The sequence below is a fragment of the Ovis aries genome, chromosome 20 (assembly GCF_016772045.2).
Source record: "Ovis aries strain OAR_USU_Benz2616 breed Rambouillet chromosome 20, ARS-UI_Ramb_v3.0, whole genome shotgun sequence".
Classification (NCBI taxonomy): Eukaryota; Metazoa; Chordata; class Mammalia; order Artiodactyla; family Bovidae; genus Ovis; species Ovis aries.
The window spans coordinates 15,172,836-15,187,759 of NC_056073.1; the positions used below are offsets into that span (position 1 = coordinate 15,172,836).

The 14,924-nt window shown below is 46.5% G+C and overlaps 1 protein-coding gene across 4 annotated transcripts; it reads right to left on the reverse strand.

Moving 5' to 3' along the window:
- Positions 1–343: 343 nt before the first annotated feature.
- Positions 344–14,737, reverse strand: TREM1 (triggering receptor expressed on myeloid cells 1). Of its 4 annotated transcripts, XM_042236862.2 has the most exons (5): positions 14,660–14,737; positions 9,591–9,932; positions 8,134–8,347; positions 6,521–6,584; positions 801–913 (listed from the first exon to the last, which is right to left on the reverse strand). In XM_042236862.2, exons 1-4 carry the CDS (start codon positions 14,706–14,708, stop codon positions 6,569–6,571), a joined length of 621 nt encoding a protein of 206 aa, XP_042092796.1. In that variant the 5' UTR covers positions 14,709–14,737; the 3' UTR covers positions 801–913; positions 6,521–6,568. The 4 variants fall into 4 exon arrangements, with proteins under 4 accessions (XP_027814200.1, XP_027814199.1, XP_042092795.1 ...); XM_027958399.3 differs by lacking the exon at positions 6,521–6,584 and having other exon boundaries at positions 344–913; positions 9,591–9,829; XM_027958398.3 differs by lacking the exon at positions 6,521–6,584 and having other exon boundaries at positions 344–913.
- Positions 14,738–14,924: the final 187 nt, after the last annotated feature.

Here is a 14,924-nt window from a genome sequence, read left to right on the forward strand (position 1 = left end):
GTATTGTCCCAGGATACACCCTTCTGGTTAGCTCAGTTCCCCTTTCCCAAATATGGAATTCTTACCATGACATCTCATCTTCTCTTTGCTCCATGGTTTTCAACAATCTTCTGGGAGTGTTGGAAAAGGCCATAAATGAAGGGGAGAAACTGAAACATCTGATTCTAGAGGAGAGGAAAGCCCTGGCAGCTGAGAGAACAAGATGCTTCTGTACTGGGAACTCTGTCCAGTTCAAGCCAAAATGTTGTAGTCCAGGGTGAGGACCAGAGCAGAGTTAGCAGCTGTAGCCTCTGTGCCTCACGACCCCCACAACCCGTGACAGTGAAAAGCATCAGGCAGTGTCTTCATTTTTTAATATTTATTTACTTATTTATTTATTTGGCTGTGCCAGGTCTTAGTTGCAGCACGTGGGATCTTCGACCTTCGTTGCAGCAAGTGGGATCTAGTTCCCCGACAGGGATGGAACCCAGGGGGCCCCCTGCATTGGGAACTCGGACTTAGCCACTGGGCCACCAGGGAAGTCCCAGGCAGTGTCTGTATTTAATGCAAACCCTGAGCTGCCAGTGGAATGAGCAGGTGTGGGGCCGTATCTTCTCTTGTGAGGGAACAAAGCACACCCAATGTTATCAGTTAAATGAGGGGAGTTAGCAGGGCCACGAAGGTGGGATCCTGAGCCTTAGACGTCACCTGAGTTACAGATCAGCTCATGTCACTGACCCCCGCCTCTTTCCCTTATGCCCCTCTTCAGGCACAACTGCCAAGTGGACACGGGTGGAGGTTGGAGGTCACTCTTGTGGATTCCTGTGGCTAAGATGCAAATGACCTCTGCGTGACAGCAAACAGACCGATGAAGACCAGGGTCTTACTCAGGAGTCCACATGCTGCAGGAATGACGATGCTGATCCCAGGGGCCCTGGGGGAGACAGAAGACTGAGCGCGGCTATTGACACGGATGCTCCCACACATGCGCGTGTCTATCACGGGCTTTCACACCTCGTGGCTCATCTGCTCCCAATCCCTCCTTTCCCCATACTGACTGGCTCTGTCACGTGCCTCTAGTTTGTCCCATCACCTAAAACTACTGATTAGAAATATACTTAGTAGACAGCACAGAGTCCACGTTCAGAAGAGGCGTCAGGGAGAAAGGACAGGAGGACAAGGCTCCTTCCTGCTTTCATGCAGTAGAGAGAGCGAGGGCTCCCAGAGCAAGGAAAGCTGGCTTCCATTCTCAGCATCAGGACCTATCCTGGGAGAGTCACCTCACCTCTCTGGCCTCATTTATAAACTGAGATTCCAGTCCTCATCAAAATCCCATCATGAATTTTCATAGACCTCAGCAACGTGATTCTAAAAGTCCTGGGTAAACATCAGTAGGTACTGTAAGAGAAGGACGCGAATGAATGGAGAAACTTGGCTTGTATAGACTCAGCAGATGCGGAAATAGGTTGCGTGTGTGTTCACTTGCTTCAGCTGTGTCTGCCTCTTTGCGACACTATAGATTGCAGCCCTCCAGGCTCCTCTGTCCATGGGATTCTCCAAGCAAGAATACTGGAGTGGGTTGCCATGCCCTCCTCTAGGGGATCTTCCTGACCCAGGGATCAAACCCGTGTCTCTTATGCCTCCTGCTTTGGCAGGTTCTTTACCACTACTGCCACCTGGGAAGTCCGTGGAAATAGGTTATAGCACAACTAATCCATAGAGATGAGACACCAGGTTGAAAAGAGAAACAGCAGGGAAACAAATAGAAGTCCAGATATAGATCCAAGGATAGTTAAGAATTCATATCTAAGGAAATCGGCAGCCCAAAAGGTAGGCAAGAATTGTCTAGTAAATAAACAGTCTTGTGATTCCTGGATGGCAAAATGTAAGAAAAAGTCATTGCTTCTATCATTCACACCATATAGCAAAATAACACCCCCCTCACCGATGGATTAAGATTAAAATAAAGTGAAAAAAATAGAGAAGGCACCAGGAAATAGGATAAACACAATTAAGGAATAAAACAAAGCAATAATTTAAAAATCAACATGTTTGCCTATGCAAAACTTAAACCTGAATGTACAAGCCTGCAAAGGGAGAAATGATACAACAGCCATAGAAAGCAGCACAGGTCCTTTTGTGCTAAAATCTACCCCCAGCCTGCGACGCTGTCTTGCATCTGCAGGAACTAGATGTCTGAGGCAGCCAAGTTCAGCCCTGGCTGCCCTGGCTAGGGACTGGGGCGGAGGCTGGAAGGCAGTGCCTCTCTAGACCCTCAGGCTTGCAGCTATGCCCCCTGCAGTGCAAGCCTGTGCCCGGGTGCAGCCCTACTCTCCAGGGAGGTTCCAGCTCTGGGCTCCACAAACTGTGCTCTCTCCAAGGGTCTCCTGCCAGTGCCCTGCCTTATCCCCTCCAAGCCCTGGAACGTTTTCTTGCACAGAGCTCCTAGAACATGTCCACTCTCAAGGGCAAGCGTTGCATTCCTTTCTGAGGCTGTATGTGGGCAGCCAGATACCCCTATCCCACCCCACCCTAAGGCACTCCAGCCACAGTGCTGGGGAATTCCTGCGCCCCTCACCGAGTGCTGGGAGTACAAACGCTCCAGCTCCCCAGCCCCTCTCCATACAGACAACTCCTGTGATGCCCAGAGGCCCCTCGCTTTTGTTATGGCACCGTTTGCTAGGTTTCCTTCCCTCCCAGTCCCACTCCCCAGGAATGGTTTTTCCTGGGATCCCTTCCTAAAACATTTGCACAAGATTTTCTCCACAGCCTGCCTCCATGGAACCCTCCGAAGACAGGGTGACAGTGGCTTCCTCTGAGGTGCCACACCCTCCAGCCCCAGATAGGTGCCTCTGCTCCTCCATCTCCTGGACAAACTGCTCCCTCCACTAAATTCCCTCTTTTTCAAACAGCTCAGTGGCTTCTACCTTCCCAGCTGGACGCTGACACATAGGATGGTTCATGTTAATTAAAACACATAAATCCAATAGGTGAAGGAGGTATAGCCTTTAGTAGGAATATGGGTGAATGTTTGCACTCTCAGTTTATACTCTGGAAAATTAGTGGGAAAAAAAGAATAGCATTTATTGTAAAGCTGTGTTTTATTTTAAATGTTTTAATGATCTCCTACTATGTACCAGCCACTTAGGCACAACAGAAGGGGAAGAGGGCACTCTGCCTCTACCCTATGGAGCTTAAGGTCCACAGTAATAGATGAAAGCAAGTTCCAGCTCATGTCTGATACCATGCAGGGTCCTGTGGGGCTCCTGGGCACAAGGTTTTTGTGTCCCCCATTTCTTTGATTGTAGGAAACAACCTTCATTCAGCCTCCATGGCTTTCCCTGAGCCCCAGGGGGCAGATTCAAGCCGTTGTTAATTAGGGAAGGGAGGGGAAGCTAAAGGCAAAGGAGGAAAGGGAAGATATACCCATCTGAATGCACAGTTTCAAAGAAGAGATAAGAAAGCCTTCCTCAGTGATCAATGCAAAGAAATAGAGGAAAACAATAGAATGGGAAAGACTAGAGATCTCTTCAAGAAAATTAGAGATACCAAGGGAACATTTCATGCAAAGATGGGCTCAATAAAGGACAGAAATGGAATGGACCTAACAGAAGCAGAAGATATTAAGAAGAGGTGGCAAGAATACACAGAAGAAGTATGCAAAAAAGACCTTCCTAACCCAGATAACCACGATGGTGTGATGACTCACCTAGAACCAGACATCTTGGAGTGTTGAATTCAAGTGGGCATGAGGAAGCATCATTATGAACAAAGCTAGTGTAACTGATGGAATTCCAGCTGAGCTATTGCAAATCCTAAAAGATCATCATCTGTGAAAGTGCTGTACTCAATATGCCAACAAATTTGGAAAACTCAGCAGTGACCACAGGACTGAAAAAGGTCAGTTTTCATTCCAATCCCAAAGAAAGGCAATGCCAAAGAATATTCAAACTACCACACAATTGCACTCATCTCTCACACTAGCAAAATAATGCTCAAAGTTTTCCAAGTGAGGCTTCAATAGTACATGAACCAAGAACTTCCAGATGTTCAAGCTGGATTTAGAAAAGGCAAAGGAATAGAGATCAAATTGCCAACATCTGTTGGATCATAGAAAAAGCAAGAGAGTTCCAGGAAAACATCTACTTCTGCTTTATTGACTATGCTAAAGCCTTTGACTGTGTGGATCACAACAAACTGTGGAAAATTCTTCAAGAGATGAGAATACACTTTACCTGCCTCCTGAGAAATCTGTATGTAGGTCAAGAAGGAGCAGTTAGAACCGGACATGAAACAACAGACTGGTTCCAAATTGAGAAAGGACTACGTCAAGGCTGTCTATTGTCACTCTGCTTATTTAACTTCTATGCAGAGAACATCAAGCAAAATGCCAGGCTGGATGAAGCACAAGCTGGAATTAAGATTACCTGGAGAAATATCAATAACTTCAGATATGGAGATGACATCACCCTTGTGATAGAAAGTGAAGAGGAACTGAAGAGCCTCTTAATGAAAGTGAAAGAGGAGAGTGAAAAAATTGGCCTAAAACTCAACATTCAAAAAAATGGAGATCATGGCATCCATTCCCATCACTTCACGGCAAATAGATGGGGAAACAATGGAAACAGTGACAAACTTAATTTTCTTGGGCTCCAAAATCACTGCAGATGGTGACTGCAGCCATGAAATTAAAAGACACTTGCTCCTTGGAAGAAAAACTGTGACCAACCTAGACAGGATATTAAAAAGCAGAGACATTACGTTGCTAACAAAGGTCTGTCTAGTCAAAGCTATGATTTTTCCAGCAGTCACGTATGGATGTGAGAGTTGGGCCGTAAAGAAAGCTGAGCACCAAAGAATTGATGCTTTTGAAATGTGATGTTGGGGAAGACTCTTGAGAGTCCCTTGGCCTGCAAGGAGATCAAACTAGTTCACCCTATAGGAAATCAGTCCTGAATATTCATTGGAAGGACTGATGTTGAAGCTGAAACTCCAGTACTTTGGCCACCTAATGGGACGAACTGGAAAAGACCCTGATGCTGGGAAAGACTGAAGGTGGGAGGAGAAGGGAACATCAGAGGATGAGATGATTGAATGGCATCACCAACTTGATGAACATGAGTTTGAGCAAGCTCTAGGAATGGGTGATGGACAGGAAAGCCTGGCATGTTGCAGTCATAGAGTTGCAAGGACTCAGACACGACTGAGCAACTGAACTGAACTGGGGATGCAAGACCAGGGAGAAAACGTCAAGAGCAGCCTCCGAGCAAGGTCCTGTTTCCCATCAATCGTTGTTGTCATTCAGTCACTCAGTTGTGTCCGACTGTTTGCAACCCCATGGACTGCAGCATGCCAGGCTTCCTCGTCTTTCACCATCTCCCAGAGTTTCCTCAGACTCATGTCCATTGAGTCTATGATGCCACCCAAACATCTCATTCTCTGTCATCCCCTTCCTCCTGTCCTCAATCTTTCCCAGAATCATGGTCTTTTCCAGTGAGTCAGCTCTTTGTATCAGGTGGCCAAAGTATTGGAGCTTCAGCTTCAGCATCAGTCCTTCCAATGAATACTCAGGGTTGATTTCTTATAGGATGGACTGATTTGATCTCCTTGCAGTCCAAGGGACTCTCAAGAATCTTCTCCAACACCACAGTTCAAAAGCATCAATTCTTTGGTGCTCAGCTTTCTTTATGGTTCAACTCTCACATCTATACATGACTGCTGGAAAAACCATAGCTTTGACTATACAGACCTTTGTCAGCAAAGTGATGTCTCTGCTTTTTAATGTGCTGTCTAGGTTGGTCATAGCTTTTCTTCCAAGCAGAAAGTGTCTTTTAATTTTGTGAATTCAGTCATGATCTGCAGTGATTTTTGGATCCCAAGGAAACAAATTCTGCCACTGTTTTCACTTTTTCCCCATCTATTTGTCATTTCAAGTGATGGGACTGGAAGCCATGATCTTAGTTTTTTGAGTGTTGAGTTTTAAGCCAGCTTTTTCACTCTCCTCTTTACCCCTATCAAGAGGCTCTTTACTTTCTCTTTCTGCCATTAGAGTGATATCATCTGCATCTCTGAGGTTGTTGATATTCTCCTAGCAGTCTTGATTTCAGTTTGTGATTCCTCATCAGTGGATACAGACAATATCTTTGAGCTGTTTTGCAGATACTGAAACCCCCTCCAGGTGATAGAAGTTAACAAAGATTAATGATGGTCTGCCACTCACAAGCATGTAGACCCTAGACCAGTTGGACCTGAAGGATAAGGATGCTGACTCCTACTTATGTCATCACCAGCCCATCAGAAGAATGTTCAAGAGCTGATCACACTCTCTCTGAACAATTACTACAAAACTTGTCACTATCTTCCCCAAGTTGCAACCCATAGTTTTGAGAACATTAGCCCACAGTGGCCCCCTTTGCCTAGCAAAGCAACAAAGCTACTCCTTTTACTTCACCCAAAATTGTCCTTGAGATTTGATTTGGCACCAGCATACACAGAATATGAGCTTTCAGCATCGCATCTATTTTGACAGATATATTTTTACCAGAGCTCTGTAGTGACACTGCTTCTCTTCCTCATTGTGGATCTCACTTCAAATTGTTTCCAACCTTTGGAAAACAAATTGACAGTATGTATAGAGGAAAATGGCTTTCCCGGTAGCTCTGTGATAAAGAATCCACCTGCCAATGCAGGAGATGCAGGTTCAATCTCTAGGTCAGGAAGACTCCCTGGAGGAGGAAATGGTAACCCACCATAGTATTCTTGCCTGGAGAATTCCATGGACAAAGGAGCCTGGCAGGCTACAGTCCATGTGGTCACAAAGAGTTGGACACAATTGAGCATGCAAAGACACATACAGAACAGTATAAATGTTGGGCTTCTTTTAAGGGAATTTCTTTTGAGTGAACAATTTCAAAGAAGAAACAGACATCTACAAATATATGTTCATCTCAAAGTTATCAATACTACAAAAAATGAAAATAATCTCAGTGTCTGAAAACAGGCAAAGGATTATGTGAGCAATGGCTTTCTATTGATAGAAAAGTATGCTGAAATTCTGACTACAAAGACTAGGGAGCAACACTGAAGAATAGGTTTAGCCAAGAAAAAATAATGAAAATATGTATAATTAGGATTAATGCCACATTAAAATATATCCAAGCATGAATAAAAGCTAGAAGAGAAGATGGACAAGAAACGACACATTAGATTGGTAGGAATATGGAAGAATCTTTCTTTCACTGCTAAGTCAACATTTAGTGATAAACACACTCTAAGATAAATCAACATTTAATAATAAACTGTATAAAAGGGTGAGCATGCAAAGGTCATGGTTCTTAGCTTTGCCTGCACATTTTAAGAGTCCTGAAGATCTTATAAAAACTACTGAGACCAGCCCCACCTCCAGAAATTCTAATCCTTTTGGTCTGCAGAGGTCACATGCATCAGCATTGAAAACAACCCAGGGATTTCCCCAGTTGTCCAATGATCAAGACTCTGCCTTGCAGTGGAGGGGATGCTGGTTACATCCCTGTTTGGGAAACTGAGATCCCACATGCTGCAGGGTGCATTCAAAAAAAATTTTTTAATAAATAAATAAAACAAGCCAAATAAAAGCTAATGCTCCAGGATATCCTAATGTACCTCACTTGCTCAGAGCTGTTGGGCTAGATTATGAATTCCAGCTCTGATTTTTTTTTCTACCCTCCCCTACCCCCTCCAACCCCAACCATAGAAACAAAGAAACTGAAGCCAGAGAAGAATCCTGAGTGGCCTGAAGTTACACTTTCAGTCGATCTGGCTGACATTAGAATCCAGGGTCTCTTTTCCCACTACACCATTACGGGTTTGCTGAGCCCTTGGAATTCAGCACAGATGCCATTTCCCTCTCCTTACCCCTCTGACATGCAAGAAGCAAACACAGAGGGAAACGGTGGGGAGAATGGCAGCCTCGTATTGCCTCCAAGAGCATCCTCCTCTCTCCAGCACCAGCACACTCCTTCTTCCCCTGGGGAGGTCCACCGGACCGAGAGGACTCAAACCCACCCTGCCCTCTACCCTCCCCCATCCCTCACTCCCCACACCCTCTCAGCACATGGGCTGGGAATCAAGGGACTTGGTGTCTGATCCAAGGGCCCCGAGACCTGGAAACCATACCTGGTGACATGTGTCACATTTGTGGGGGTGACTGTGAGGCCAGGAGAGGAGAGCCTATCGGCTGATGTGGGGACGAGTTGGGTCACGGGCCTGGGCCTGGGCCTGGGCCTGGGCCTGGGCCTGGGATGGAGCTTGGTGGTGACGGGAGGTAGGGTGGGATTCTGAACAGAGATCTGGCAAGGATACTCATCTGAGTCAGGGGTTCCCAAAGAATCTGCAAGAAAGCACATTGGAAGGTTGGACAGATGATGGATAGCTGGAAGGAGGAGTGGTAGAGTAAATGGGACTGAGGAGGGGAATGAATATGGCCACTCATGAACCAAGGTTTCCTTTTGCTTTTCATTTTAATAAAGAAATAGTGTGACATTTTTGGGGTCAGAGATGGGGAAAAGGAAAGAAGGAGGGAGGGAGATAAGCAAGAAGGAAGGTATTTCCAGGCTATTCATGTTATTGGAAATACACTTGCCTGCCATTCTTCACCAATCCATGTCTTCACCACCAGCCCTTCTTCAAGAATAATTCCCTGATTATCTTATACCATTCTCTCTGCCTTGCACTCACCTATACCTGTGGCATATTGCTTTGCAAGTTATCTTTCATTAATATAGTGCAGATACGTCTTGTCTTCCTTAGATGTGGGCTCCACAGGGCCTAGGCACTTGAATCTGCCCCCGTTCTAATCTGCTTTCCTTAATTCATCCAGTCAACATCTGTGGAGGCCCTACTATATGCCAGGCACTTCATCAGTTGCTAGAGATATAGAGTTGAATGAGGCACAGGTTATCTCCTCAAGGTTCTCAAAGATGAATACGGGAGACAGTTAAGGAAACTGGCCACTACTTCATCCAGCGAGACAGAGCTGTCTATAAAGAGAGCACCAAGCGAGCCCTGGTGCTTTGCTACTCAAAACAGAAGCCATGGACCAGCAGCATCAGCATTGTCTGTGAGGAAGCTGGAAATACAGAATCTAGGTCCCATCCTAGATGTATTACATTTAAAATAAGACCCCCAGGTGGTGTGTGCCCTCTTAAGGTCGGAGGAGCACTGCTTTGGAAGCACCCAGGAGGGGCCTCAGATGCATCCTTAGGAAGGGAGGGTGACTCACAGAGGCTTCCCAAGGAAATGACTTCTACATGAAGACCTGAAGCTTGAGACTAAAGTGTCCCAAGTCCATCACTCACTTTTCACCTTATCCCATTTCCTACAATAGCACAGCATGTTAGGTTCTGCTCCCAAAGAGGAGTCCCACACAAAGAATGAGATGCAATCCCTTCTTACCGTTAGACCAAACGTCTCTCAAAGACCTCAAATGAGAAACAAGGAGCTTCGAGAAACAAGGAGCAAGATCATAAGCTTCTAGAAATCCTGAGCCACAGCCCTACTGGTGCTCCCGCCACCTTCCCACTCGACCTGATCTGGCTCTCCCACCCTCTCCCACCCACCCCCAGGTCACTCACTCTTGGTCACCACCAGGCGGACTGGGTAGAACAGGATGATGGGGTCGCTGGGTCCCAAGATCACACATCGGTACAATCCTGAGTCCTCCACTTGAAGGTTGGTCATTCGGACTTGCAGCATCCCTTCACTGGGCATATCTTCTAGGAAGTACTTCCCCTTCTGGACTTGACTGGACCCCTCTGTGATTGCCAGTGTCTGGACCTCCCCGTTATCTTTCAGCCTCTGCCAAGCCTTCTGGCTGTTGGAATATATGTTTGTATTGGTAGGACAGCTCACGTTCAAGGTCTGCCCCTCTGCTAGAGTACACTTCTCCTCGAACAGTTTAGCGGCAGCTTGGATTTCTGTAAGCAGAGAATTTGAGTTAGGCTCTGTGAGGAATAGCTTCCTTCTTTTTGGGAAAAAAAAAAAAAAAGAGAGAGGAGCCACCTTTCTTTCTTGTTAAATCACCTGATTTTTAGACAAGATTCTCAAGGTCTCCAGAGAAGATGCAGCTTTCCCTGCAAGTTAGCATTAGATCCCAGATCTTATCATTGCAAGTAGTTTTGGGAGGTGGGGGTTCATTTGGTTTGTTTGTTTGATTTTGACCACAAAAGTTAGACTGTGTATGATTTGTGCAAATCAACTTTCATAAATGACTGTTTTTGAGAGGAAGAAATTGTCTGAATAGAGACAGAGCGTGGGACACGTGCTAAGGCCATGAGTGACAGGGGCATGATGGGAGGGAACGATTATAGAGAAGGATGTACAGGGGGCAGAACAAGACTGCCGAATCCTAACCACTAGACCACCAGGCACAGGGTGCAAAGTGGATGTGAAGAGATGTTACTATCAGAAAGTGACTCTTCTGAACAGCTAGAGGAACTTCATCTACGTCAGAGGAGAGAGACCAGTTCAAGAGACTATTGGAAAAATGGCAAGGAAGCCATCTCGAGGACATGGTGGACATTGATGTCTGGTGGTGTGGTCTTCATGTCTCCCTTCCTTGGGTAGCAGATCACCTCTTTCTCAAGGTGCTCATCTTTCTCATCCTATGTACCTTTACTGATGGGGCTGCCTGTATTCTCCAGGATAGACACAGAGACACAGGCTTAGCCAAAGAATCTCACCACCCTGGCCATGCTGATTGGCCTAGATATGGGCACATGACTAAGGCTGGGCCAATCAGAAGCCTCTGTTGAGACTGCTGCTCTTTCTTACTGTGTTGATTGGTCTATAGGATGTTGCTTGCATCCAAAAGAGTTCTAAATATTACAGACTGTCAAGGAGTCACAGCAGTGGTCTTCCACTGGGGACAATTTTCCCTCTGGGGACACTGGGCAATGACTGCAGATATTTTTCGTTGTTATAATTGGGAGTTATGCTGTGCTTAGTCACTCAGTCATGTCCAACTCCTTGAGACCCCATGGACTATAGCCCACCAGGCTCCTCTGTCCATGGGATTCTCCAGGCAAGAATACTAGAGTGGGTTGCCATTCCCTTCTCCAGGGGATCTTCCCAACCCAGGGATCGAACCCAAGTCTCCCACATTGCAGGTGGATTCTTTACTGTTGAGCCACCAGGGAAGCCCAAGAATACAGGAGTAGGTAGCCTATCCCTTTTCCAGGGGATCTTCCCAACCCAGGAATAGAACTGAGGTCTCCTGCATTGCAGGCAGATTCTTTACCAGCTGAGCTACCAGGGAAGCCCCATCATTGGGAGCAAGGAGGTGCTAATGGCATCTAATGGGTAGAGGCCAAAGATGTTGTTAAATGTTAAACATCCTTCAGCGCACAGGCCAGCCCCCATGAGAAAAAATTAACCCACCCATAATGTCAATAGTGCCAAGGCTGAGAACCTCTGGATCACAGGGACAAAAGTTTCAATCACACTCTTGAATGTTGAACTTAGAATTGGCATGAATTTCTGGTCTGGTCCAAGGGATCCTTGCTGATGGGAGGGCCAAGTAGAGTTGAAGTAATAAGATCTAGGTCTGTGTTTTCCACTGGACACAGCAGGACTCCCTTCACTGAGGGTCTGTAGTTTATCCATCCAGGCCTGAGATACCTTCCTTCATGGAAAACCAAATAAATAATGGGCTGGATAGCGGTGGGTCAATCCACCTACCATTACTAAGGTCAGGCTACCACTACCTACAATTATTGCTGCTTTTATTAATCTAAATGCTAGTGTCCCCCTAAAATTCGTATTTTGAAATCTTAAACTTCAAGGTGGAGATAGTTAGGTCATAAGGGCTCTGCCCTCAGGAACAGGATTAGTGCCTTTAGTAATGAGGCTCCGGGGAGCTCCCTTGCCCCTTCCCCCACATGAGGATACAGTGGGAAACTGGTAGTCAGTCTGCAGCTCAGAAGAGGACCTTCCCCAGAGCCCAATCATGCTGGTACCGTGACCTTGAATTTCCAGCCTCCAGAACTGGGAGAAGTAAATTTCTGTTGTTTATAAGCCACCCAGACTGTGGTATTTTGTTATAACTGCCCAGATGGGTCAAGACAATAGGAGTCACAGGAGACAGATTGCTCACAAACCTGCCAGGCTCTTGTGAATGGAGAGTGAGAAACTAACGCACAAGTGAAGTCTGTACATCACTTTTTGCACCATTTCAAGAAAGGACTTCTCTATATTATTAATGTAAAAAAGAATAACAAATACCTTCTACTGCTAAGTGTTAAGACACTCTCTCATTTAATCTTTATAACGTATCCGTTGATACTGCTGTTTTTCCTAGTTTCAAGACAAGGAAATTGGGAGACAGAAAGTTTACTTAATAACCCAGAAGTTATTATGTGATTTGGGCTTCCCAGGTGGCTTAGTGGTAAAGAATCTGCTTGTCAGTGCAAGAGACAGGGGTTTGATCCCTGGATTGGAAAGATCCTCTGGAGTGGGAATGGCAACCCACTCCAGTATTCTTACCTGGAAAATCCCATGGACAGAGGAGCCTGGCGGGCTACAGTGCGTGTGGTTGCAAAGAGTTGGATGCAACTGAGGGCACACACACATTGTGTGATTCACCCAAGGTCCCACAGGAGAAACGTGGGAAGTCAGGATTCAGACCCTCATAGTCAGACTCTAGAAAGTGTCTGACTCTTGGCGACCCTAGTCTCTAAACTAGGAATAATAGTAGTATCAACTTATAAGTTATGAAGATTAAATGAGAGAGTGTCTTAAACACTTAGCAGTAACTGTGACCCCATGGACTGTAGCCTGTCAGGTTCCTCCATCTATGGGATTTTTCCAGGCAAGAATACTGGTGTGGGTTGCTGGTTCCTTCTCTAGGGGATATTCCTGACCTATGGATTAGAACCTGGGTCCCCGGCACTGCAGGCAGACTCTTTACCGTCTGAGCCACCAGGGAAAACTCTAGAATCAGCTCTAAATCTCTGAGCTAGATTGCCCAAAGCAGCTGTCTAGTTGGGATTAAAGCCAGTGACAACCCAAACGAGAATAACTGACGAATAATTCTATTTCCCAGGATACAGGGTCTAGAAGGAGCTTTTATGTTACACCCTAAGCTACCCTGATGGGACTCAGTGGGGGAAAAAAACCACTGGTTTCCTCTCAGTCTTCAACCTTCCATCTTCTCCCAGTTCTCCTGGAAAAACGTGAATAAGACACAAGGAGGGACTTCCCTGGCTGTCGAGTGGGGTTGGGAATCGGTCTGCCAATGCAGGGACTCAGGTTCCATCCCTGCTTCAGGGAGATACCACATGCCAAGGGGCAAGTACGCCTATGCACCGCGACTACTGAACCTGTGCTCCAGAACCCGTGAGCTGCGACAAGAGAAGCCGCCGCCACAAGAAACCCATGCACTGCAACCAGAGAGCAGCCCCACTCACCCCAACTAGAGAAAGCCCATGCACCGCGATGAAGACCCCGTGCGGGCGGATAAATGAATAAAACTAAAAATAAATCAATAAATAAACACAACCTCCACTGCAAAATGAAAACAGATCTTTAAAAAAAGAAAAGAAAGAAAAGACGCAAGGAAGTGCACTGGTCCATGGGAACCACACCTCCATGTACCCCATCCGGATCATAACCCCAGCTCCAAGAAGTCCCGGAGCAACCCTGGTCTGCAGGCTCTACCAGGTGATTACCCAGGACTTTGCTCAAGGCAGCGGGTCCCCGGAAAACATCCTCTCCCTAGAATCTTTTGTCTTTCCAAAGCAAACGTTTCTTTTAATTCCTTGTTGATATGCTCCCGTTCTCTGCTTATTTTCCCGATGTATTCATGAGGACTGGGAGCAGGAACAAAGAAAGCTCCAAGTGCTTCCACTTTTAGTGAAGGTGTGAGCTAGGCAGGAAGAGGAGAGAAGGGCCCCAGCAACCCTGCGCAGCCCGAGCAGCAGAGCCTCAGGGCCCTGGGATCACGGCCTCTGTGAAAACGGGCACTTTTCTCCTGTGCACTTCTGTGTCCTCAGCAATAGCAGGTCTCCTGGCCCATGCTTGGCCACTGGGAGGTATTTATTGAATGGACTATGTCTTTGGGGTTTAGGCTTCCCTGGTGGCTCAGTTGGTAAAAAGCCTGCCTTCAGTGTGAGAGACCCAGGTTCGATCCCTGGGTGGGGAAGATCCCCTGGAGAAGGAAATGGCAACCCATTCCAGTATTCTTGCCTGGAGAATCCCACGGATAGACATGGGGTCACAAAGAGCTGGACACAACTGAGTGACTAACACTTCTTTCAACATCCAAAGCACCATGATGGAATATAAAGGGAAAAAAATGTCAAACTCAAAAACAAAATTCCCTTAGGTCATGTCAAGGTGAGATTTTTCTCTACCATTAGTTTCCCACTCGGGGTTTTGCATGTCCCTGACAACATCAAAAGGCACAGGCATCTTGCTTCCCTAACCCGCCCCCTTTAGTTCTGTTCTCAGGCCCTGTGTGTTCTCCTGATTCTTTTAAGTCTGGGTGGAGAAACCCAGCGTGGCATATCTACTGGCTGGCTCTGTCTTGGGTGGCCACAGCCCTGGAGCTTCAGAGGAAACGGGAGACCTTTCTTGTGGAGGGCTTGGCCCCAACCCCAGGTCCTAGGCAGAGAGCTCACCCACTCACGCCTCCTCTGCATCTTACCTGGAACGAAGAGCATCCAGAGCAGCCCCCAGAGCCTGGCCTTCCTCATCCTTCATGTGCGCTGACTCCAGCTGTTCTGTGGCTCCTGGCACAGCTACAGAGAGACACTCTACCCCAGAGGCTCCAGAAAGTTGCACAACAGGATGTTATGCCATTGCTGGGAGGTGCTGAGTCTGATGCTGTGTTTCATCACTGGGTATCTTGGCTCCAGACTTCAAGGACAACATAGGGATCCAAGACTAGGCTCATTCATAGACCAGAAAAG